General features: G+C 38.1%; 1 protein-coding gene across 1 annotated transcript; it reads left to right on the top strand.

The window, feature by feature from the left end:
* On the top strand, positions 1 to 25983 carry LOC122982316. The gene is made up of 8 exons (XM_044351503.1): positions 1 to 27; positions 480 to 564; positions 948 to 1343; positions 1663 to 1989; positions 3889 to 4031; positions 4313 to 4423; positions 6416 to 6469; positions 25915 to 25983. The coding sequence occupies exons 1-8, from the start codon at positions 1 to 3 to the stop codon at positions 25981 to 25983; spliced, it is 1212 nt and encodes a 403-aa protein (XP_044207438.1).
* Positions 25984 to 27280: the final 1297 nt, after the last annotated feature.

The raw sequence follows: 27280 nt of genomic DNA, 5'->3' as shown, positions 1-27280 counted from the left end.
ATGTTCTGTTCTTCTGCTTCTTATCAGGTGAGGACTGATTACCTGACTGTGTCTGTAAAGCTGCAGCACAAACTGCTTCTGGACATTCATTGTGTTCATTTTAACAAATGTCAGATTTGTATCACACAAGTTTTTATGTTGCTGTCATGTTAATTAGTTTTCCTGTCGTTCTCTAAATTATTCTGTTACTAATTACAACATCTCTATAATCTAATCTTGTAATTTAACTAAACTAAATGTAATTTAACTAAACATATTGATTGAAATTTGTCTTTGGCTTCTCCCAAAGTAAAGCAAAAGTACATACACTACACATAGCACAACACACCATTAAAAACATACAAAATATACAACATACAATAGTGTAAATGGGCAGGTAGCAGCAGATAGGTTATATAAATAATACCAGAGAGCAAATCTTATAAAATAACAAGTGTTCCCTGATGCATCATTCTGTGTTCAACGCCTGTGTTGTGTAGGGAATAAAAGACTTTGTGTATAAGTACCGGTTGGCCTTTGGGGCCCTGAATCGACGGCCAGATGGGAGCAGCTCAGTCTCTGAGTGTAGTTGTGTAGTGTAGAGGTATCTGCAGTTCTATGTTTAGCCTTCCTGTGTGCAGCACTGTCAAATATATTGCAAAGTTGTTTTTGTGACTTTCCAATCACCTTCCCTGCAATGTTAATAATTTTAGAGAACTTGTTATGAACCATCCATCATGAATATTTGTTGCTCATTAATGTGTTTGATATTAGAAAGTATGAAAGAAAAACATTGAAAAACAGACGTTACACAGAGACACTGTGACTACAACTGCAGCTACAAGTAGAACAACAGCAACTGCTGTACAGTCAGTGAAAACTTTGCTAATGGCTGCCTCTGTATCATCTCTGCTTCTCTGTGAACTGATGGATTAGCCCTCATTAATCTGCAGTCTGTTTACAGTAAGTCTACAATACACAAAGTATTGATCATCAGTATTCACTGTTCATCTTTCCAACAGCACTGCAGGATGGAAACACTGGACTCGTCAATGCAATAAACCTTTATGCTGGAGCTGAAGGAGGAAGTGGTTCAGTGAGTTGCCCTTTCACTTCATCTGGAAGCACCAAGTTCTTCTGTAAAGGAGAATGTAAAGAAGAAGACATTTTCATTAAAACAGATGATGTCACAGCTCAGAGTGGCAGATACAGCATCAGATATAAAGACGGATCTTCAGGAAGAAGATCTGTGACTGTGACCATCACACAGCTGACCAAGTCAGACTCAGGACGGTACAGATGTGGTTTGGGTGGATCTTCAGCCCCAGATGCTTACCGTGACTTTGATGTCATAGTTATAGATGGTGAGTTTCTACTGAAAGTCATAAAACCTGATATATTTACTATGTTCATCCCATTTAATGATTTTGAAGCTTAAGAATAAATGAAGTCAGATAGAATTTAATTTAATTGTTGGAAGAATGTGAGACGTTTATGATATATTGACTCAGTGTATCAATGTTGGATGAAATCATTACTGCAGCAGTCAGACTGTGGTTGAACTGGGCAGCTCCCAGTGTGACTCTGTGGATCTGTGTAAATGTGAAACAGGAAATATTGTGATCAGACTGCAGCATCTCACAGGAAGTACAGACAGTAACTGTTGATTGTTCATCTTTTCAGCGGCAACGTTGGGTCAAAACACTCGTTTCTCCCGTACAGTAACTGTGGGAGGAAATATCACAAGAGGATGCCTCGATACTGTCTATGTAACCATGAAGTTCTTCTGTAAGGATGAATGTAAAAAAGAAGAAGACATCCTGGTTGAAACAGAAGAGAACAGAGCTCAGAATGGCAGATACAGCATTGAATATACAGAAGGATCTGCATTTGGACTGTATGTGACCATCATACAGCTGAAGAAGTCAGACACAGGATGGTACAGGTGTGGTTACGGCAGAGCTTCATCTCCAGATTCATCTGACACTTTCCAGATCTTTGTTGTCGATGGTGAGTTTTATATTTTATTTTCAGTCCACATTCTGTTCAATGAATATCAATTGTTAGATGGTTAAATTATGAAAAGTTGTCATATTTTCATTTAAAATAAGAAAGAATGAAATTTTGGAGTGACCTGATAGCTGAGTGGTTATCACATGGACACTAACACCCTGAGCAGTGAGTCTTCAGTTTGATTCCCAGCTGGCCGAACTGTCTGCTGCATGTCATCCCTCTACTCCCCACATGTCCTGTCTCTCTCCACTATCACTATCAAATAAATCCACAAAATGCCCAAAAATGATCTTAAAAAATGAATTTTGAATACAACATTTAAAGAGTGGATGGAAATGACACAACACCAACAAATATGTTTTTTCGGGTTACAGTCAGAAGTTGATTTGTGACAACAAGAGGAGTGCTGAGGTTGGCAGAGTTATACTAGTTGTCCAACCTGGGACCTTTTCTATATTTCTATTAACATTAGGTAACATAGAGAAGAACGGTTCCTCAGGTTCCTAATGTTCAAGACATCATACTCTAAAATGTTTCTAAAGATGAAACTCATTTGTAGAGTCACAAAGTAATCTGATGTAAAATGTGTTGCCTTTATAATGTTAGTTTTTAAATTTACAACAATCAGTTTGTACGATTTTTAAAAACCTTCTCAGACATTTGTGCTTTTATGTTTAATGTCAGAAAACCAACCTGTGGATGTTATTTTCTTACTCTTCTATAATCAAAAATCAAATAACAAGACTTAATAATAATAGAACAAACTCACATAAAATATTCTTAATCATTTACTTCATTAACAAATTTAATGCTGTGTATTTCTTGTGTATGTGATGGATGCTGTCAATATGATCTTTCTGTCTAGAGCAGCATCTCATTTCTCTGCATTATTGATTCAGTATCTGATTGTTTCAATGTGTTTTCATTGTTCACGGCTCCAACCACTTCAAAACCAAACCGGACTCTCCGACCTTTTCCAACATCAGTCCCATCAGCCTCCACACCAACAACAACACAGAGTTTAATCTCCAGTTCAGGAAGCTTCACACCTTCATCATCTTTCCCTGAAACCACAGAGCAGTTTACAGGTACAGATCAGTTCATGTCTGTCCATCTGTCCATCACTGTCTCTCTGCAACAAAACGTCCTCTTAAAACAGTCAAATTCAGCATAACAATGTTGTCTAATAAGAATAACAAGATGGTCCAACATGTGTTTCAGCACATAAGACAGTTCAGCACCTAGAAGAAAACATTTCACATTTAATTTTACAATAAATTTCCTTGTTATCTTCACGTCTAATGTTTAAACACATCCTACGTTTCTAATGATGTAAGATAATTATTAACATGTGATGTCAGCACATGACAAGTCAAGAAACATTCAGATCAAAGTCTGAGATGTTTTTTCAACAGGAAGATCTCATTTATGATAAAGGTTCCCTGTGTAGTTTTCTTGTAAACAAGGTTATATTTATATTCAGTGCTACTCACCAAAACACGCTGAGTGTATCCTTTAGGTCCAACATAAGTGTTGAATATGTTTCCTCAATCATAAATATTTGTAAAACTGATTATATTAAGTATTTTAAATCTTGCATTGCTTGTGGTCTTCTTCTCTCCTGCTTTTGTTGGTACATTGCTGTGTTTCTGGGCAGGTTCCTGCATCCTGTAGATCAGTGGGATGATGTGAAACCACTGGCAGGATTGTGTATCACGTCAACCACGTGTGCACAACGTAGATCCACACAGAAATACAACCACATACTTGTGGTCAAAAACTCCACAGGGAAGCTTTAAGCTTCTAATACAAGACAAAAGATCCCAGACTTTTAAACTAATAAATGTCTCTCTCTCTCTCTTCCTTCCCAACTCAACGCATTTGTCCCTCACCCAGGTTACATCTTGCCTTCAGCTATATTGGTGCCTGTGGTTGTTGTGCTGTTGGCTGTTGTTCTGCTGCTCCTCTACAAACTGAAGACGAAGAGGAGGAACTCTGATTTGAACACCAGAGGAACCTCAGACAGCAGAAACATGGAGGTGACTTCCTTTAACTCTGTATGTCTCATGTTAACTCTTACTGTTGGCATTTATACATTTTATTTTTGCAGTTAGGAATAAACAATATCATGTCTGCAACTACTTCACTAATATGAACAAAACTATAATTAAATAAAATCATAATTATTGTTAATAGAACTCTGGCCTGTCCAGTCGTTATCACTAAAATATCAGCAAACAATTGAAGAACACAATATCTGGGCTGTTACCGTGGTTACTGCTATATTTTAGGTTTGATGTCATTCCTGTTTTATTTTCAGTTATCTGTCAGCTATGAGAACCGTCCTCCAGTCTCCATGTATGAAGACTCCGTCTACCAGAGCCTGGATCCAGACAGCAGGGATCTGGACCAAAACTACTCTGCACTCACAGCAAACAAATGATGTTTGGATTTGGATCTGGATTCTGTACTGTGCAGGTTAACATGTGCTGCAAGGTTCCAGTTTGTTCTACTTTCTTCTTTTTGTTTAATCGGCAGATATTAACTATAAACATTCTATTTTTCACCTCTATGCTGATGATACACAACTGATCATGTTTCTTCTTACTTGCTTATTCTGAAATGTTCATTCTGTCTTCATAAATGTAGATGTTGTTTGATATTGTTCTTCTACACTTTGAGCCAAATCTGTCTCCTAGAAATTACATTCATATTTGACTAAATTGCATATTACAGTGCATTCAGAAAGTATTCAGACTCTACTTTTTCACATTTTGTTATGTTGCAGCCTGATGCTAAAATCATTTAACCCTCCTATTGTGTTAGGGTCAAATTTAACTTTTAATTTTTCTGATCAAAACAAAGCTTCATCACATCTTCTACAATGGTCTACTGACTACATTTTCTTTTGTTACTTTTGTATTTAAATTGCAAAAATGTTGATACTGAACATATGAGTGAAATGTTCAGAGACAACGTACCTGGTTGTTTTTTTCCACCAAAATATCTGATGTTGCAGTAAAATCTCTGCTGGTAGAAACTCCAGCAGTATGAAAGTGTTTGTGGTTGTGTTCAGACTCTGGCAGCACTTGGTTCAGGTCAGAGAAAGATCCTGGTCTCTGTTTAATACAGAAAAAAGTCTGCAGTGACTTGAAGCTCCACATGTTTATGTACATTTAAGCCACAGCAGCATCTTTCACTAACCTGAACCAAACCTGAACACACACAGGACTCATGATGTGAACCCGGGTCTCTGCTGTCAGAGTCCTGCATCTTGTAGGCCCCCATCCACCCCGACCTCCTCCCTCCCACTGCAGAGACACATAGAAATGTAGTTTCATTCATTACTGTGAACATCATCCAGGCAGAGATTATGTTTGATAACACAACGTCACTGTGAAACAGTTTAGTCGTATATGAAGGTCATTTCTAGAATTCACAAGTCTGATTTTCTGGAAAAAAAACTTCCTTCTGTTTGTTTTACATGCAGGAGATATAAAACACATTCCTGATGGTATCAGGTTAAAGTAGTCATAGAGGACATCATGTGTGTGGTTGCTGATAATCTTCTCTGCTTTGTTGAGGACTTGTTCAGTATTAAGCTGTAACAGGGATCTTTGTGTTTTGCCAATAATTTTAGAGCTGAAGTTAACAACATGTGGTAATGGGTTCTTGTCCTTTTGACAAATGTAAACCAGCAGTTAAAGACCTTTCAATAAAAGAGGAATAAAACGTTGTCAATATTCTCTGATCGAGAATGATTGTTGGAACTGTCTGTGTGTTTTGTTGAGATTACTATTTCTTTAGTTTTGGACACATGTGAATCTAAAACAGATCTGTCGCACCAGTCCACAGCTCTGGTGTTATGAGTTCATGTGATTGATTTAACTGACTGAGAAGAGACAGAATAACACTGTCAATAATTTTACAATATGATTGAAACTGATTCAGATATTCGACCATTTATAACCACTGTCTGAGTTCTGTTAATAAGAAAACTGATAATCGATCTAATGCTCTATTTTCGCTATACACTTTTCTTTTTTTGGAGAGCGCCATTTCTTCTTTATTTTTCTCTCCCTTTCTCCGTCTCACTCGTCTTTTTCTCTCTTTCTCCGTCTCACTCGTCTTTTTCTCAACCTTAACCGTCTCACTCGTCTTTTTCTCAACCTTAACCGTCTCACCCGTCTTGCCTCCAACTCTCCATCATCTGTCTGCACTGTGGAGTCGCAATGTTTCCTCATTGGAATGCACAATCGTGATTGGCTTAGTGGTATCACGTGGTATGGCTTCACTCGCATGCTATTGGTCTGTGCGTTTCCTCATCCACTAAACCACTACCGTAAAGACGACAGAAGCTGCGCCAATTAAAATAGAAGCGCCCCGTCAGGTTTTAAATCATAACCCTCTGTCTTGGCTGTAGGTCCGGGTCCGTATGGGACAGCTTCTGGGTCCGTACCTGGACCGCGGTCCGCCAGTTAGTGACCTCTGATCTAAATGGAAATAAGATCTGAGCTTTTTTATTAGTGTGTGTGGCTGCATTGTATTAAAGACTGATGAAAAATCTACACAAAATAATCTTACATAATCAAAATAAGAGGAGATGAATGTGAACCTCTTTAGACAGGAAGTGACTGCTGCTCTAGCAGTAATACTCTAGGAAGGTCTGTCCACCATAGTGAGTCATTTTACAGCCAGTATGTGTCAAATTTAAAAGTGCCTGACTCTGGTGCCTCCTAGTGGTCGTAAAGACACTTAACACACACAGAGCTTTAACATTTGATTCAAATTGTTTTGAACGCTGCAGGTTGTTAATCTGAGCTGTACCTGTTCCTGTTTGACATCACATGTTGCATCATACATTTTCTGGCCTGTAATCAAGTGTCACTTTATATTGTGATATTTATGAGAATATTTAATGAGGTTTATCAAAACTACTTTACTGAGTTGTTATGAAACTCTTCCTAAATTCACTTAAAGGACTCAGTTTCTTTGGCTGACAGTGTGGAGCTTCAGGAACCCAGTCTCTTTATTCAGAAAACCTCCTCTGATACTCTTAAATCATACAATTAATATGCGGTTTCACATCTCCATTTTCATGGTTGACGTGCTGATCGTCTACATTTGGCCAGTTTGTACAGTAACAAACCAGTTTAGACAACAGGAAGCAGAACCCTCATGCAGACACTCAGACAGGCTGGTGGAGTGAAAGACAGTTTTACTTTTAAATTCAATAAACAGACTTCTAGTTGACAATCTCAACTCAAGGCAGTGAAGCAGGAAGGCGGGTGACCACAGACACACAGCAGGTCAAACTGGATCAGCACAGCAGCTTTGCAACACAGAGGATCTGCAGAACTGATCATCATCAGCTGCATGAGTCGCATGTTTTACCTGCAAGACTCGTGTTTTAATGCTGTTGTTCATCGTTTGTGATGTGAAAACATCAGAGAAATAAAAAGCTTGTATCCTGGTATTAGTTCAGTTATAACATCCAAAAGCACCGCGGAGCGTCTCTCCTGCAGGCTGCTGACAGCGCTGCCAGCCGGAGAGTTGATCACACTGGACGGTAGAGGAGGAGACGCAGAGACGCTGGTACATGTCTGTTTCAACAGGAGTTCAATGACTTCACAACATTTAACAGCAGAGCTGAGAGCGTCAGAGCTCAGAGCAGAAACACAGTCGCTCTGCGTCGCTGCTGTCCTCCGCTTCCATCATCTTGCGCCGATTCATTTGGAAAGCGCAGTGCAGTCCATCCAACAGAAATAAAAATAATAGAAAAGATATGCGAATGACGATATACATCGTGTGACGAGAGAAAAATGTCTATCGTTTCATATTACGCTCTGTTGTTATGTCATATGCGGAGGGCTGAGCCCCGCCCGCACTGAGAAAGAGGAGAGAAGCAGCGACAACCATAAATGACGGCAAAACGCAATAGAGACTGTATTTATTGATGTTATTTACCAAATGTATGTGCACTCTTTTAATTTCAGCTCAGTGTGTGAGAGTCTCTGCTACAGCTGCAGGGTTGAGCGGAGGTGTGTGTCGGTGTGGGTGTGTTTGTGATTTAGAGGAACTGCTGTGAAACAATCAGAAAATAAAGTTTTATTGATCTGATTCACCTGCTTTCTCACTACCAGCCCTCCCTCTCTTCATTTACTCTTTAGCTCACTTGACCAGAGCCGCTCTCTCTCTCTCTCTTTCTCTAGTCTTTTTTTAAATGAGTCAGGAAGCCAACAGAAAAGTCTAACTTAACTTTTCATGTTATCAAAGAAGAGAAATGTCCTCCCCTCGTCCTAGTAACGTCTTTGTCCTCCCTCATGGCAGAGTTTACAGCTCTAATCAGTTTGACCTCCGCCAGCATGCTGTAAAAGCACATACGGAGGCGGCTTTATGCCGACCATCTATTTATACATTGAATTCAAATGTGTTATGTCGGGATAGGGATCGTTATCAGGATATGAGATCTTGGTCATATCGCCCAGCCCCACCTGACAGTGCTGTCACCCACATGGAAAAAAACATTCTCAAGGGAACACCTGTCCTTGAGAGCACTGTGAACATAGCTGAAGTAGATAAAGTGCAAATATTTATAATATGAAAATGAACAAGCAAAATATACATGTTGAAGAGCAGTTCTCTAACTGGTTTAGAGTCTTGTAACCATAGTTGCTTGTCAAACAATGTATGCAAGACTGAACTGACAGTATGCAAGTTATTCATATTCTACCCCCTACACATCTTAACCAGTTATAGGCAAGTTGAATTTGCTCAACTGAACTGACCCGGATGTTTGTGGGCAGGATTGGATGCAGTAACAGTCAAACAGAGATCATTTGAGCTTACATTGCCCTCTGGTGGTCAAGTAATGAACATGTTTTAGGAAGGCTGTCAAATAAAGGAGGAACACATATGATGCAAACTGAGAGCCAGAGAAATCATTGCAAAACTATAGTAGTACAGTAGTAGCAACGTTATTAGTAGTTATAATAGTGTTAAAGCAGAGGGATAAATATCCATTATGCAAATATAACACGTATAAAGTACCTATATTGGTGGCACATTGAATACTGCACATTAATTAAAAGTTTCTTTGTAAATATGTTAGATCCCTGGCTGCCTGTAGATTCAATGGGAGGTACATGCCAAAGGGAAAAAAAACATTATATGGTAGCATTCATTCATACGTATGCTGAGTTTAGAGTTTCAATAATGGAGCGAATAAAGGAGGAGAAAGTAAATGAAAGAAAATAGCAACAGCAATAGTGAAACACTGATGATAGCGTATGGCATGTCCAGATAATCATAGTCCATAAAACAATGGAGGTGTGGATTATAGTAGAAGTAGAAGCTGTCTGCTCCCGGTCTGGATTTTGTTTCAGAGGGATGATTCCACTTTTTCATCAAGCTAATTCTTCAGTATTTGTGCTGCTGACATGTTTGATCTGATCTTTCTTCATGATACAGACCCCTGAGCTGTTACTAATGAATGATTTGAATCTAGTGAAGTTTGACCATGTTCTCTTTATGGAAACAGCCTGTGAAACGCTGCTGAATGTGCTGTTGATGTTTATCTGATGATTTTAAAACACAGAGTGCAGCCACAGAGGTTTGAATATGTGTCATCAGTGTATAAAATACTAACGAAAGGAAGATAAAACACTATTTTAAGACTACATGTCTTCAACTGATCTGAATTGTTTTCTCAATATCAAATCAACATTAAATTAAAACTGACTGAAACTGTGAACATTCACTTTACTTTTAACTTTACTTCCTTTAGCTTAAAATAAAAGAGTTATGATTTAAACCTGACATCAGTCAAATTCATTTTAGAGTTTCATCACAGTTACAGAGTCAAAGCAGCTTCATCATGAAACTGCTGATGTATAAAACAGATAGCGAGAGTGAGAGGAAGAAAACATTTAATTAGTTCAGCTTAACAAAACATGAACCATCCATCATGAATAGTTGTTGCTCATTAATGTGTTTGATATTAGAAAGTATGAAATATTCACTAAATGTTTATATGGTGCTCATAGATCCTAAATGGAGCTGGTTAAAGTAAAGTGTCCTTATTTTCAGAGTTGAAATGATAATTGTGTGATTGCTGGAAGCAATCATTGTTCTTCTCAGTCTTTATTCTTATTCCGTCTTCCGTACATTTTTTGCCGCATTTCAACTGCTGCATACTTTGTGCTATAAAAACCATTCAACTGTCAATCTGTGCAACTCATTCAGCAGATGTGTGCTTGTATTTTTCTGAAATGTAACATGTTTCAGCGATTTTATATAATTTTTTAAAACATTAAAATTTATAATGGCAGTCTATGGGACGAACCGTCCAACTGAGTTGGAACCTTGGTCACTTTGACACTCAACTGCTCAGAAGTCCCTTATTGTACAGATGCCATTCAAACTGTAAAATGTTCACAAAACTTTGAACTTTCAAAGTTATCAGATTGTTTAGTGATATCTTTTGTAGTTTTTCATCAATTTAAGCCCAAAGTCAGGGGTTTTTCAGACTTTTTCAGGTCTCACCAGTGTGTCATGTGATCAGGCACAGTGGAGAGCACAGATAATTTTAGACCAGAAATGTTTTTCTAAACTGCTGTCACTCCCACAATTTTAACTCCTCAAGCACATATCTTGCCTCAGTATGTTGCCACAAGCCTCCTCTCTCTCAAAATGTAAATACATTTCACATAGGACTTATAGTTTTTAGATCTGAACCTTAATTGATAGAGAGTCCCTGTCATGTTCTCATTGACTGCAATACAGTCTGCAGGATGTGTGTCTCTTCTCACTCCAGTTTCTTAAACTTACAGATTCTCTCTTCCTTTAAACACTTTTTACACATATCATTCATTCTCATGTTAAACTAGTCTTGTTTTCACTAATGATGTACAAATTTCTGGGCTTTAAGCTCTGGTTTGAGACAAATACATTTTCATCATCAAAAAGGAGATTTTTTCCTCTCTTTACTGGGAATGTCTGTTGGCTCAGTGGTTTAGAACACTATTCTCATGATTAGCTACCCCTTAGATGACAAGGTTGTGTGTTTGATACCTGCTCACTACAGTGCCCCTCATAATGTTGCTCTCATGTACAAATTTGCTTCATATCTTTATCCTGTACCATAATTCAATTCCACTCTAGCTCACTTTAACATAGAGTTGAAGGATGAGGGAGTCCAGGTGATGTCAATCTGCTTAATGAGCTGAGCTGAGCTTCTTTTTTGTCAATTTCATGCAAGTGACAGGCTAAATACCAGAATCTGGCTAAATACCAGAATCTGATACCAGAATCTGATACCAGAGTCTGATACCAGAGTCTGATCTGATCTGATCTGAGCTGAGCTGAGCTGAGCTGAGCTGAGCTGAGCTGACCTGCTTTTTTGTCAATTTCATGCAAGTGACAGGCTAAATACCAGAATCTGGCCTGACATTACTGTGTGACATGTTAGCTCAGTGCAAAAAGAACAACAAGAACAACAATAAGAACAAGAACAACAAGAAGAACAACAACAAGAACAAGAACAACAACAACAACAACAACAACAACAACAACAAGAACAAGAACAAGAACAACAAGAAGAACAACAACAAGAAGAAGAACACGAACAAGAAGAAGAAGAAGAAGAAAAAGAACACAAGCAAGAACAAAGAGAACAAGAACAAGAAGAACAAGAAAAACAAGAACAAGAACAAGAACAAGAAGAACACAAACAAGAACAAGAACAACAAGAAGAACAAGAAGAACAACAAGAAGAACAACATGAAGAAGAACAAGAAGAACAAGAACAAGAAGAACACAAACAAGAAGAACAAGAAGAACAAGAAGAACAAGAACAACAAGAACAACAACAACAACAACAAGAACAACATGAAGAAGAAGAAGAACAAGAACAACAGCAAGAACAACAAGACCAACAACAAGAAGAACAAGAACAACAACAAGAACAAGAAGAAGAAGAACAAGAAGAAGAACACAAACAAGAAGAAGAAGAAGAAGAAGAAGAAGAAGAGCACGAACAAGAACATAACAACAAGAAGAACAAGAACAAGAAGAACAACAAGAACAACAAGAACAACAAGAACAACAACAAGAAGAACAAGAACAACAACAAGAACAAGAAGAAGAAGAACAAGAAGAAGAAGAACAACAAGAAGAAGAACACGAACAAGAACAAGAAGAACAAGAAGAACAAGAACACGAGGAAGAACAAGAAGAAGAAGAAAAAGAACACAAGCAAGAACAAAGAGAACAAGAACAAGAAGAACAAGAACAAGAAGAACAAGAAAAACAAGAACAAGAACAAGAACAAGAAGAACACAAACAAGAACAAGAACAACAAGAAGAACAAGAACAAGAAGAACAACAAGAAGAACAACATGAAGAAGAAGAACAAGAAGAACAAGAACAAGAAGAACACAAACAAGAAGAACAAGAAGAACAAGAACAACAACAAGAACAACAAGAAGAAGAAGAACAACAACAACAAGAACAACATGAAGAAGAAGAAGAACAAGAACAACAGCAAGAACAACAAGACCAACAACAAGAAGAACAAGAACAACAAGAAGAAGAAGAAGAAGAAGAAGAAGAAGAAGAAGAGCACGAACAAGAACATAACGACAAGAAGAACAAGAACAAGAAGAACAAGAAGAACAAGAAGAACAACAAGAACAACAACAAGAACAACAAGAACAACACCAAGAACAAGAAGAAGAAGAAGAAGAAGAAGAGCACGAACAAGAATATAAACAACAAGAAGAACAAGAAGAACAAGAACAAGACGAACAAGAAGAACAAGAACAAGAACAAGAAGAACAAGAACAAGAAGAACAAGAACAAGTCAAGGCCCCTGTTCAGGCCCCCCGGCCGTGGCCCCATTGAGTCTTACAGGCTCTCGGGCAAAAAAATTACGTAAAATTATATTCAAATTATCCTCCTTGAACACCCATTAAAGGTGTCTTGAGAGCTTTAGGCTTTAATTGTATGTGATTGTCTCATCTATTTACAGTAAATACTGGTTTTATACTGTACAAAAAATAGGATCGTGTGAAAATGGCATATTAGAACATAATTTCAATAATCATTACTTCATATAAACATTATTTGAAAGTAATTACAAGCAACTGTCTACAGACTTTTCCAATTAATGTATGAGATTTACTGTATATACATAGTATTTGACAGTAATTACAAGCAACTATCCAACATATCCGTCTGACACTCTTCTTCAGAGGCATATTTCTTATATATTGTGTGTACACTGCCATCATTCTTCAGAACCTGCCACTTATAGGATGCTTGAGGCTACAAAGAGCTATTGTATTTAGGTCTTGATGCACAACATATTGGTGTTGGGGCTACATATCAAATCAAATGGTGATAAAAATGTATGTTTGTTGTATCCTATGTTCCATCCTAATGCTGAGGAAAGCCTAGGGCTGAAACCCTTTTTTGCTGCTGTGCATCATTAAAAAAGTGATATATACTTATTTGTGAGGGCTGACGACTTCATTTGTTGTTGTTTTTTTTTGTGAGATGCTGCCATGACAGTGTTTTTTGTTATCATACATATTGACATGTGCAACACATGCTTATTTTAAAAAAGTAATAGCTATAATAAAGGCTGTAAATCAACCTTAAAAATATTGGAAGCTGTCTCCCAATACATTATGTTAGACCGCAACTTGAAATTGCATATGTAGCATCCATGCGTTTTTTTCCTTGTGAAGGTGTCATTTGTAGATCTAGTTTTTCTTCTCTAAACATTAAGACCCAAAGTGAGTCACAGTCAGTCTATGTTCAACAAAATTCAAGGCCCTCATTGCATTTCTACTGCTCCCTCTAATCATTAGGTCACTCCAACATTTCTACAGGTCATAGGGAACAAAGAGCAAAAAGCAGAGACAATATAAGGTGAATAAAGAGGGACCACAATATGAGTAAAGCTTTACAATGGCTTACTTTTTTTTTAGCAATAGGTGAGAGATGTGTGAAAGACTGGGATTTGATGCTAGGACTCAACAGTTTGATAATATGGGTGAAGGGATGTAAGACCTTAAAATAGTTGAAAAAACATATAAAGGTAAACATAGAAAATGTCTCTATAGTCTCTGTGCTTCAGACAGATCAAGACAATGTGAGCAGATTCAAATGAATGTTGTACAATCATTGGATGAATCAGGCTGTGGGGAGATGATCTCGACCAATGATATTGTTGAGTTCTGGGGGTGGGTGATAATTATTATTATATAATAATAAATATATCTGCTTATAACTGTGTTATGGTGTGTTATAAACCATTGATTAAATGTTGATATACTGTTCATAAATGCTAAATGGAGTCAGGTATATAAATGTAATTTCTTGGAGACAGTCAGTGATTGTAATCTGGATTCTGGTCACTAGAGGTCGCTGCTGCATCAGTTTCAACTCATCTAAATCTTCCACATACAGACACTTTATCGTCATACTTGCAGAGCAACAAGTCACACTGTGTGATCAAATCCTTCCTGTTCAGTCTCCCTGCATTCCTGTTGAAGTAATAAAATAAATAAAACAAGATGTAGTTACAAACAGAAATAAAATAAATATATAATAATAAAGGTGTATATTGACTGTACAGGTTAATATGTATAAACTCACCATGGTAAAACTCTTCTGTCCACAGCAGCGTGTAACAGTGGTGCAACAGACACTATTGTTTGTACGTGAGGTGTTGCAGGATAGTGCAACATGTCATGAATCTTGCATTTTCTGCCTTAAATAGATGATAGTTTTCTATATTTTGCTTCTTGTCACCAAATGTCATGTTTGAGAGAGACGCCACTGAGCATGTGCAGGAACATGTCAGTGTAGTCAGTGTGGCAAACGTAACTTTCTTGCTAGATTTGATGACTTTTAAGACCTTCTTAGCTACTTTTTTTCAATGAAAAAGCGCCTAGTGACAATTCAGACAATTCAACTTGATCAAACTTGTTATAGAAATCCACAGTAAAATCAACTAAAGGTGCTCCAGCGTGATCCAGGAAGTCCACAGGAAAATGAGCAATGCTCACATTTATCAGTGTGGCAGTTTACAGTCATGGAGAGCAGGGTTCTGTTTAATCAGCTCTCCTGAGGTCATCTGGCCGTCACAAAGGCTAAGAACAGAAATCCCAGCTATCCTAGAGTGGGCCAACTCAGTTTAAAGCTTCCTGCCACAGTAGTAATTTTGTCCCCACCTCAAACCCTGACACAGCAGAGAGAAGTCTGTGATATACACAGTTCCTTAGTAATTATTACACACTACTGAAACACTACTCTAACAATATTAACAGTAACATCACCAGTCTGCAAAAAAATTCCTAAAAATTGCGTGGACGTGCTGACTAGCAGTCAGCAGTCACTGAACTCCAACAAAATCACAGTTTGTATTTTTGGAGCAATGGGTGTTTGTTTTTCAGGATGACGGGCCAAATTGTCCAGTCCATCAGAGTCATATGCCTCCAAGTTTACCTATTTCTTTTATCGAAGCCAGCATTTTTTATTCTTTTATTCTGTTTCTGCACTGTGTTCAGACTCAGAGATAATAATACATTTGCGTTGACGTTGAAAACCTGTGTAGATCTACTTTTTTTCCACACATAAAACTGATGAGGAATCAATAAGGGAATTGATAAAGAATTGGACCAATAAGTAGAATCGATCACGTCATTGGTATAAATAAAATCTTATCAATTCCCATGCCTAATCTCAATGCATCTTGGGTGTATTCACACCTGTACTTAGAGCAGCCCAGTTGTGATTGGATCACTCAAGACACATGTTAATGTCAAGTGTAAACAGGGCCTCAAATACAGGTCACAAATGTATAGCTTCGTTTTTTTCAAAGAGGCTCAGTCATTTCCTAGAACAGATACAACAATTTCCTAAAAAAAAATCACTTAAACAGGAGTAAATTGTGTGTTTTCAGCTGCAGATTGATACACATATGGCAGAAACATAAATAGAAATAATGGTATGTAATATAATAGTACATAGGAGATATTTCTGCATATAACCCCTTGTGAAGCCACAATTTGTTTTTACACTTCAATTTCCGTACGGATTTATAAAAACGAGATGTTAATTAGTGAGCTTTAGAGGTGCTGGGAGATGGATGTAATCTGCAAGCAGGTGTCAAATAAATGTATTGAAATGTAGTACAGTAGAAGGATAAAGGAATACATAATAGAAATACACAAGTAAATTGTAATTAACTATAGTACCTGAGTAAATGTACTTTGTTAGCTGCCACTGCTCTAAAATACTTCTACTAAAACACAAAAATGCTACATTAGACATTTTAACTTTAAACAGATCCACTTTACTAAAGCACAACTAACCCCACCCCCCCCCCCCCCCCCCCCCAGCACTTGCATAAACAGAGAGAAACTTGAATCAGGAAGTGTGTATCTTCCTGTTTGATCAACGTGCTTCACACTTAAAACCAGCCTGTGGGTTCATGTTTGATATAAATCATGAGAATGTGGTTAACAGTATTCACAGAACTTCTGTTTCTCTCCTCTAGCAACAAGTCAAAACATTTTAAAAACATTGAATGTTATTTACAGGAAAGAAACCAAAACCCATTTCAAAATAAAAGCTCCTATTTAAAAGTGGGATGTTGGCCACTTGAAAAAAATCTTTGGTGTCTATACATAGAGCTAACAAATGCCAATGGATATATATATTACAGTAAAAAATAAAAAACTATGAAGGTATTAAATTCATTTTACGACATGTACATCTGCACGCACATGCATGGTACATGAGAGTCACACCCAAGACACAAGAAACTAAGGGCCCCAAGCAGGGTGTGTCTCTTGACCCCTTGACATGTTTTGTTCATCCCAAAACCCAGAGCATCATCTAATTTGGGCCTGAACCAGGAGGAGAGAAACCTTTAACCTCAAAGCCTTTTCAAGTGCAAATCACCAAACACATCATGACTGGATCAGACTGTGAGTTTACAGTCATGTCTCTACATACACATGCATTTCAGTCAGGAGAGACGAGTGAATGAAGCAAAAAATAATTGTTTATTATACATATATTGATTATTAAGTGTTGTCAAAAGTCTTTCGCACTGTCAGCACTGTCAGCAAAATTTACTTAAACCTGCATTAACTGATGTTTAGTTTTCATCAGAAATAAATAGTGAACACAACACTGACATAAAATCATCTTTTAAGTTGATATGTTGAACTTGTTAGCAAACAGTTGCTTATTTCCACATCCAGCAGTTACGGAGCAACATTATCATTCATGTGGAGTCGTGTTTCTGTCCAATATTCACTCTCTGTTTCTGCTCTCTGCCAACTCCTGAGGGAAATATCTGGCTCTTTAGCTGCTAAATGCTCCACTATGTTCACCAGCTAGTCTACAGCTAACTGTGTGTGTTTGCTGTTTGGTGCTGAGCAGGTAGTGTACAGCGGCTTTTTACAGCTTTTTCTCTGAGAACAGCTGCCTGCTGTGTCCCAAGACGACGCTATGAGAGCACTGAGTGAATCAAAATGAGCCACGACCAACCAATTACACACTGACAGATCAGACTTTGGAGTCATAGAAATATTGATTATAACTACTTTGATTATTTTTCACATTCTGTCCATTTCTAGTGTTTGTCAGTCACTTTCTTCTCCTGTCTTTGTCATTCTCCATCTGCCCAGTTGTAAGCTTCAGTGTGTTCCCACCATCTCTGCTCACCTGATTTCCATGCTCACCTATGAACCAGCTCCGTATTTCCTCATTAGCTTCCTAGCATTTATACCAGCCTCATGTCTATTGTGCTTGTAATCATGTTCCAACCCTCTGAGCTGATTATCTGCCTGTCTGTCTGCTCCCAGTCTGGATTTTGTTTCAGAATGATGATTCCACTTTTTCAGCAAGATAATTCTTCAGTATTTGTGCTGCTGACACGTTTGAACTGAACCTGCTCTGGAGCATACGTCACCATGGTGACCGACACCCGTTAAAGGTTAGGACGGTTGCGTAAAACTGGAAAATTGACACCCATTAGCTGATCTTTCTTCATGATACAGACCCCTGAGCTGTTACTAATGAATGATTTGAAGCTAGTGAAGGTTTGACCATGTTCTCTTTGCGGAAACAGCCTGTGAAACGCTGCTGAATATGCTGTTGATGTTTATCTGATGACCTTAAAACACAGGGTGAAACCACAGAGGTGTGAATATGTGTCATCAATGTGTAAAATACTAACGAAAGGAAGCTAAAACACTATTTTAAGACTACATGTTTTCAACTGATCTGAATCGTTTTCTCAACATCAAATCAACATTAAATTAAAACTGACTGAAACTGTGAACATTCACTTTACTTTTAACTTTACTTCCTTTAGCTTAAAATAAAAGAGTTATGATTTAAACCTGACATCAATCAAATTCATTTTAGAGTTTCATCACAGTTACAGAGTCAAAGCAGCTTCATCATGAAACTGCTGATGTATAAAACAGATAGCGAGAGTTCAGCTAAAGTTCAGCTTAACAAAACATGAACCATCCATCATGAATAGTTGTTGCTCATTAATGTGTTTGATATTAGAAAGTATGAAATATTCACTAAATGTTTATATGGTGCTCATAGATCCTAAATGGAGCTGGTTAAAGTAAAGTGTCCTTATCTTCAGTCAGAGTTGAAATGATAATTTATTATTTTATTATTATGAAATATTATATTATTAATTATTATATATCATTATATAAGAGCCTTCACAGCAGTTTTTATCATGAATCTAAATCAGGTTCAATATAAACTATGTAATACAGAATGAGGCCCACCTCTCACGTTGACAACCTCTGGTCTGGAGGATGAAGTGCTTGTGATTGTAAATCACTCCCTGCTGACTGGTAGTTTCCCCCTGCCACTGAAAACTGATAGTAACCTGGATCCTTCAGTGCTAAATGAGTTCGGGCCAATTTCAAATCTTTCTTTAAGTAAAATTAATCTGGCTTTCATCCTCTCAGTTTTAGATTGGTTTAGGACTCATCTGTCCGGCTGAGACTGTTTTGAACTGCCTTTTAAAACTGCCTTTTATCCCCATATTGTTCAAGTGAAACTGTTTCTCTCCCAGGCAGATACTGAGACACTCATCTAAGCTTTTATCACCAGCTGGCTTGATTACTGCAATGATCTCATTTCTGGTCTACCCAAGAAAGTTATAAATAAACTGCAGATCATTCAGATTGCAGCAGCATGTGTAGAGTCAATTTTAAGATCCTTTTATTGGTGTTGAAATCATTCAGTGACAGTGTTGTAGTACTCGAGTCCAGGACTCAGACTTGAGTTGGATTCTAGTTCTGATTTTCAGGACTCGTGACTCGACTCGGACTTGAACTCGAGCATTGACTGCATTCGGACTCGGAAGTTGAAGACGAGGACTTGAACTTGTTAATTGATAAAGAAGTAATATATATCTGATTTTTTGCCGTCAAATATTCTGCACATAGCCACACTATGGTTCACGTCACGCACACAGCAGCAGCTGCGGCACAGACAGCAACAACCACACATGTCGTTGGTATGGAAGTTCTTTAGCGTGAATGAAGAAGACACAAAGCTCGCAATTTGTAATACCTTTAAGTCCGAAAAAAAAAGAAAGAAAGAAAATCAGAATCGGCCAAGAAAATTGCAATCAGTGCATCATGAATATGTTTAATATAGACCTTTTTTATCTGTATGTCAGCTCTTTGACTGTGCCAGAGTGGAGCACCGGAGCCCATCCTGGAACTCCACTCAGACTCAACCTTGATGACTCGACCTCGAACACTGAGGACTCGAGACTTAGTGACTCGATTAACACACTGCTCAGTGGACTAGCACCTGAATACTGTACTTGTCAGACATGTATGATTCCTCTAGATCACTCATGTTGCAGAGAGAGAGAGAGAGAGAGAGAGAGAGAGAGAGAGGAGTGTTAACTTAAAGCATCGTCAACTTCCTGATTGATCAGACAGACATATAGAGGCAGTTCTCTGACAGTTTGATGATTTTCTGCATCAGGATCAAACTCAGAATGAATATCCACCATGTTCTGTTCTTCTGCTTCTTATCAGGTGAGGACTGATTACCTGACTGTGTCTGTAAAGCTGCAGCACAAACTGCTTTTGGACATTCATTGTGTTCATTTTAACAAATGTCAGATTTGTATCACACAAGTTTTTATGTTGCTGTCATGTTAATTAGTTTTCCTGTCGTTCTCTAAAATATTCTGTTACTAATTACAACATCTCTATAATCTAATCTTGTAATTTAACTAAACATATTGATTAATTGATTGATTGATTGATTGACTTTATTGTCCACTTCAGTGGAAATTTGTCTTCGGCTTCTCCCACAATAAAGCAAAAGTACATACACTACACATAGCACAACACACCATTAAAAACATACAAAATATACAACATACAATAGTGTAAATGGGCAGGTAGCAGCAGATAGGTTATATAAATAATACCAGAGAGCAAATCTTATAAAATAACAAGTGTTCCCTGATGCATCATTCTGTGTTCAACGCCTGTGTTGTGTAAGGAATAAAAGACTTTGTGTATAAGTACCGGTTGGCCTTTGGGGCCCTGAATCAACGGCCAGATGGGAGCAGCTCAGTCTCTGAGTGTAGTTGTGTAGTGTAGAGGTATCTGCAGTTATATGTTTAGCCTTCCTGTGTGCAGCACTGTCAAATATATTGCAAAGTTGTTTTTGTGACTTTCCAATCATCTTCCCTGCAATGTTAACAATTTAAGAGAGCTTGTTATGAACATCATGAATATTTGTTGCTCATTAATGTGTTTGATATTAGAAAGTATGAAAGAAAAACATTGAAAAACAGACGTTACACAGAGACACTGTGACTACAACTGCAGCTACAAGTAGAACAACAGCAACTGCTGTACAGTCAGTGAAAACTTTGCTAATGGCTGCCTCTGTATCATCTCTGCTTCTCTGTGAACTGATGGATTAGCCCTCATTAATCTGCAGTCTGTTTACAGTAAGTCTACAATACACAAAGTATTGATCATCAGTATTCACTGTTCATCTTTCCAACAGCACTGCAGGATGGAAACACTGGACTCGTCAATGCAATAAACCTTTATGCTGGAGCTGAAGGAGGAAGTGGTTCAGTGAGTTGCCCTTTCACTTCATCTGGAAGCACCAAGTTCTTCTGTAAAGGAGAATGTAAAGAAGAAGACATTTTCATTAAAACAGATGATGTCACAGCTCAGAGTGGCAGATACAGCATCAGATATAAAGACGGATCTTCAGGAAGAAGATCTGTGACTGTGACCATCACACAGCTGACCAAGTCAGACTCAGGACGGTACAGATGTGGTTTGGGTGGATCTTCAGCCCCAGATGCTTACCGTGACTTTGATGTCATAGTTATAGATGGTGAGTTTCTACTGAAAGTCATAAAACCTGATATATTTACTATGTTCATCCCATTTAATGATTTTGAAGCTTAAGAATAAATGAAGTCAGATAGAATTTAATTTAATTGTTGGAAGAATGTGAGACGTTTATGATATATTGACTCAGTGTATCAATGTTGGATGAAATCATTACTGCAGCAGTCAGACTGTGGTTGAACTGGGCAGCTCCCAGTGTGACTCTGTGGATCTGTGTAAATGTGAAGCAGGAAATATTGTGATCAGACTGCAGCATCTTACAGGAAGTACAAACAGTAACTGTTGATTGTTCAACTTTTCAGCTGCAACGTTGGATGAAAACACTCGTTTCACCCGTGCAAGAACTGTGGGAGGAAGTGTCACATCTGGATGCCTCAATACTGTCTATGGAAGCAGGAAGTTCTTCTGCAAGGATAAATGTGAAAAAGAAGAAGACATCCTGGTTAAAACAGAAGAGAACAGAGCTCAGAATGGCAGATACAGCATTGAATATAGAGAAGGATCTGCATTTGGACTCTATGTGACCATCACACAGCTGAAGAAGTCAGACACAGGACGGTACAGGTGTGGTTACGGCAGAGCTTCGTCTCCAGATTCATCCTACACGTTCCCGATCTTTGTTGTCGATGGTGAGTTTTATATTTTATTTTCAGACCACATTCTGTTCAATGAATATCAATTGTTAGATGGTTAAATTATGAAAAGTTGTCATATTTTCATTTAAAATAAGAAAGAATGAATTTTGGGGGTGACCTGATAGCTGAGTGGTTATCACATGGACACTAACACCCTGAGCAGCGAGTCTTCAGTTTGATTCCCAGCTGGCCGAACTGTCTGCTGCATGTCATCCCTCTACTCCCCACATGTCCTGTCTCTCTCCACTATCACTATCAAATAAAGCCACAAAATGTCCAAAAATGATCTTAAAAAATGAATTTTGAATACAACATTTAAAGAGTCGATGGAAATGACACAACACCAACAAATACATTTTTTCGGGTTACAGTCAGAAGTTGATTTGTGACAACAAGAGGAGTGCTGAGGTTGGCAGAGTCATACTAGTTGTCCAACCTGGGACCTTTTCTATATTTCTATTAACATTAGGTAACATAGAGAAGAACGGTTCCTCAGGTTCCTTAATGTTCAAGACATCATACTCTAAAATGTTTCTAAAGATGAAACTCATTTGTAGAGTCACAAAGTAATCTGATATAAAATGTGTTGCCTTTATAATGTTAGTTTTTAAATTTACAACAATCAGTTTGTACGATTTTTAAAAACCTTTTCAGACATTTGTGCTTTTATGTTTAATGTCAGAAAACCAACCTGTGGATGTTATTTTCTTACTCTTCTGTTATCAAAAATCAAATAACAAGACTTAATAATAATAGAACAAACTCACATAAAATATTCTTAATCATTTACTTCATTAACATATTTAATGCTGCGTATTTCTTGTGTATGTGATGGATGCTGTCAATATGATCTTTCTGTCTAGAGCAGCATCTCATTTCTCTGCATTATTGATTCAGTATCTGATTGTTTCAATGTGTTTTCATTGTTCACGGCTCCAACCACTTCAAAACCAAACCGGACTCTCCGACCTTCTCCAACATCAGTCCCATCAGCCTCCACACCAACAACAACACAGAGTTTAATCTCCAGTTCAGGAAGCTTCACACCTTCATCATCTTTCCCTGAAACCACAGAGCAGTTTACAGGTACAGGACAGTTCATGTCTGTCCATCTGTCCATCACTGTCTCTCTGCAACAAAACTTCCTCTTAAAACAGTCAAATTCAGCATAACAACGTTGTCTAATAAGAATAACAAGATGGTCCAACATGTGTTTCAGCACATAAGACAGTTCAGCACCTAGAAGAAAACATTTCACATTCAATTTTACAATAAATTTCCTTGTTATCTTCACATCTTATGTTTAAACACATCCTACGTTTCTAAGTAAGATAATTATTAACATGTGATGTCAGCACATGACAAGTCAAGAAACATTCAGATCAAAGTCTGAGATGTTTTTTCAACAGGAAGATCTCATTTATGATAAAGGTTCCCTGTGTAGTTTTCTTGTAAACAAGGTTATATTTATATTCAGTGTTACTCACCAAAACATGCTGAGTGTATCTTTTACGTCCAACATAAGTGTTGAACATGTTTCCTCAATCATAAATATTTGTAAAGCTGATTATATTAAGTATTTTAAATCTTGCATTGCTTGTGGTCTTCTTCTCTCCTGCTTTTGTTGGTGCATTGCTGTGTTTCTGGGCAGGTTCCTGCATCCTGTAGATCAGTGGGATGATGTGAAACCACTGGCAGGATTGTGTATCACGTCAACCACGTGTGCACAACATAGATCCACACGTAAAAACAAGCTACTTGTGGTCAAAAACTCCACAGGGAACCTTAAGCTTCTAATACAAGACAAAAGATCCCAGACTTTTAAACTACTACATGTCTCTCTCTCTCTCTTCCTTTCCAGCCGTCTCTGAGGTCTCTCGCCCAGGTTACTTCTGGCCTCTGGTTGTATGTGTGCCTGTGGTTGTTGTGCTGTTGGCTGTTGTTCTGCTGCTCCTCTACAAACTGAAGAAGAGGAGGAACTCTGGTTTGAACACCAGAGGAACTTCAGACAGCAGAAACATGGAGGTGACTTCCTTTAACTCTGTATGTCTCATGTTAACTCTTACTGTTGGCATTTATACATTTTATTTTTGCAGTTAGGAATAAACAATCTCATGTCTGCAACTACTTCACTAGTATGAACAAAAGTATAATTAAATAAAATCATAATTATTGTTAATAGACCTCTGGCCTGTCCAGTTGTTATCACTAAAATATCAGCAAACAAATGAAGAACACAATATCTGGGCTGTTACCGTGGTTACAGCTATATTTTAGGTTTGATGTCATTCCTGTTTTATTTTCAGTTATGTGTCAGTTATGAGAACTGTCCTCCAGTCTCCATGTATGAAGACTCCGTCTACCAGAGCCTGGATCCAGACAGCAGGGATCCGGACTAAACCTACTCTGCACTCACAGCAAACAAATGATGATGTTTGGATTTGGATCTGGATTCTGTACTGTGCAGGTTAACATGTTTTTTTTTTGTTTAAGCAGATATTAACTATAAACATGCTATTTTTCACCTCTATGCTGATGATACACAACTGATCATGTTTCTTCTTACTTGCTTATTCTGAAATGTTCATTCTGTCTTCATGAATGTAGATGTTGTTTGATATTGTTCTTCTACACTTTGAGCCAAATCTGTCTCCTAGAAATTACATTCATATTTGACTAAATTGCATATTACAGTGCATTCAGAAAGTATTCAGGCAGGAGATATAAAACACATTCCTGATGGCATCAGGTTAAAGTAGTCATAGAGGACATCGTGTGTGGTTGCTGATAATCTTCTCTGCTTTGTTGAGGACTTGTTCAGTATTAAGCTGTAACAGGGATCTTTGTGTTTTGCTAATAATTTTTGAGCTGAAGTTAACAACGTGTGGCAATGGGTTCTTGTCCTTTTGGCAAATGTAAACCAGCAGTTAAAATACTTTCAATAAAAGAGGAGTAAAATGTTGTCAATATTCTCTGATCGACTCTAATGGAGTTTGGTTTACAGCACCGACGCTGCTGAGCCTTTTTCACAATAACATCTGTACTGTCACTAAATCTCAATCTGTCATCAAACACAGTTCCCAAGTATTTGTAGGTCTGGACGAGTTCAACACTTACTGAAGCCAAGAATGATTGTTGGAACTGTCTGTGTGTTTTGGTGAGATTACTATTTCTTTAGTTTTGGACACATGTGAATCTAAAACAGATCTGTCGCACCAGTCCACAGCTCTGGTGTTATGAGTTCATGTGATTGATCCAACTGACTGAGAAGAGACAGAATAAGACTGTCAATGATTTTACAATATGATTGAAACTGATTCAGATATTTGACCATTTATAACCACTGTCTGAGTTCTGTTAGTAAGAAAACTGATAATCGATCTAATGCTCTATTTTCGCTACACATTTTTCTTTTTTTGGAGAGCGCCATTTCTTCTTTATTTTTCTCTCCCTTTCTCCGTCTCACTCGTCTTTTTCTCTCTTTCTCCGTCTCACTCGTCTTTTTCTCAACCTTAACCGTCTCACTCGTCTTTTTCTCAACCTTAACCGTCTCACTCGTCTTTTTCTCAACCTTAACCGTCTCACCCGTCTTACCTCCAACTCTCCATCATCTGTCTGCACTGTGGAGTCGCAATGTTTCCTCATTGGAATGCACAATCGTGATTGGCTGAGTGGTATCACGTGGTATGGCTTCACTCGCATGCTATTAGTCTGTGCGTTTCCTCATCCACTAAACCACTACCGTAAAGACGACAGAAGCTGCGCCAATTAAAATAGAAGCGCCCCGTCAGGTTTTAAATCATAACCTTCTGTCTTGGCTGTAGGTCCGGGTCCGTATGGGACAGCTTCTGGGTCCGTACCTGGACCGCGGTCCGCCAGTTAGTGACCTCTGATCTAAATGGAAATAAGATCTGAGCTTTTTTATTAGCGTGTGTGGCTGCATTGTATTAAAGACTGATGAAAAATCTACACAAAATAATCTTACATAATCAAAATCAGAGGAGATGAATGTGAACCTCTTTGGACAGGAAGTGACTGCTGCTCTAGCAGTAATACTGTAGGAAGGTCTGTCCACCATAGTGAGTCATTTTACAGCCAGTATGTGTCAAATTTAAAAGTGTCTGACTCTGGTGCCTCCTAGTGGTCGTAAAGACACTTAACACACACAGAGCTTTAACATTTGATTCAATTGTTTTGAATGCTGCACGTTGTTAATCTGAGCTGTACCTTTTCCTGTTTGACATCACATGTTGCATCATACATTTTGTGGCCTGTAATCAAGTGTCACTTTATAATGTGATATTTATGAGAATATTTAATGAGGTTTTTCAAAACTACTTTACTGAGTTGTTATGAAACTCTTCCTAAATTCACTTAAAGGACTCAGTTTCTTTGGCTGACAGTGTGGAGCTTCAGGAACCCAGTCTCTTTATTCAGAAAACCTCCTCTTATATACTCTTAAATCATACAATTAATATGAGGTTTCACATCTCCATTTTCATGGTTGACGTGCTGATCGTCCACATTTGGCCAGTTTGTACTGTAACAAACCAGTTTAGACAACAGGAAGCAGAACCCTCATGCAGACACTCAGACAGGCTGGTTGAGTGAAAGACAGTTTGACTTTTAAATTCAATAAACAGACTTCTAGTTGACAATCTCAACTCAAGGCAGTGAAGCAGGAAGGCGGGTGACCACAGACACACAGCAGGTCAAACTGGATCAGCACAGCAGCTTTGCAACACAGAGGATCTGGAGAACTGATCATCATCAGCTGCATGAGTCGCATGTTTTACCTGCAAGACTCGTGTTTTAATGCTGTTGTTCATCGTTTGTGATGTGAAAACATCAGAGAAATAAAAAGCTTGTATCCTGGTATTAGTTGAGTTATAACATCCAAAAGCACCGCGGAGCGTCTCTCCTGCAGGCTGCTGACAGCGCTGCCAGCCGGAGAGTTGATCACACTGGACGGTAGAGGAGGAGACGCAGAGACGCTGGTACATGTCTGTTTCAACAGGAGTTGAATGACTTCACAACATTTAACAGCAGAGCTGAGAGCGTCAGAGCTCAGAGCAGAAACACAGTCGCTCTGCGTCGCTGCTGTCCTCCGCTTCCATCATCTCGCGCCGATTCATTTGGAAAGCGCAGTGCAGTCCAGCCAACAGAAATAAAAATAATAGAAAACATATG

The sequence above is a fragment of the Thunnus albacares genome, chromosome 5 (genome assembly GCF_914725855.1).
Source record: "Thunnus albacares chromosome 5, fThuAlb1.1, whole genome shotgun sequence".
In the NCBI taxonomy this organism is placed as follows: Eukaryota; Metazoa; Chordata; class Actinopteri; order Scombriformes; family Scombridae; genus Thunnus; species Thunnus albacares.
The sequence above is the reverse complement of the archived record's forward strand: the minus strand, read 5'-3'. Positions and strand labels throughout refer to the sequence as shown.

What these genes read in the sequence shown, in the direction of transcription:
- LOC122982316 (XM_044351503.1), top strand. Translation starts at nt 1, where the DNA reads ATGTTCTGTTCTTCTGCTTCTTATCAG. An exon ending in TGATGTCATAGTTATAGATG is followed by an intron (nt 1,344 to 1,662) that starts GTGAGTTTCTAC and finishes TCATCTTTTCAG; the next exon opens with CGGCAACGTTGGGTCAAAAC. An exon ending in CAGACAGCAGAAACATGGAG is followed by an intron (nt 4,032 to 4,312) that starts GTGACTTCCTTT and finishes TTTTATTTTCAG; the next exon opens with TTATCTGTCAGCTATGAGAA.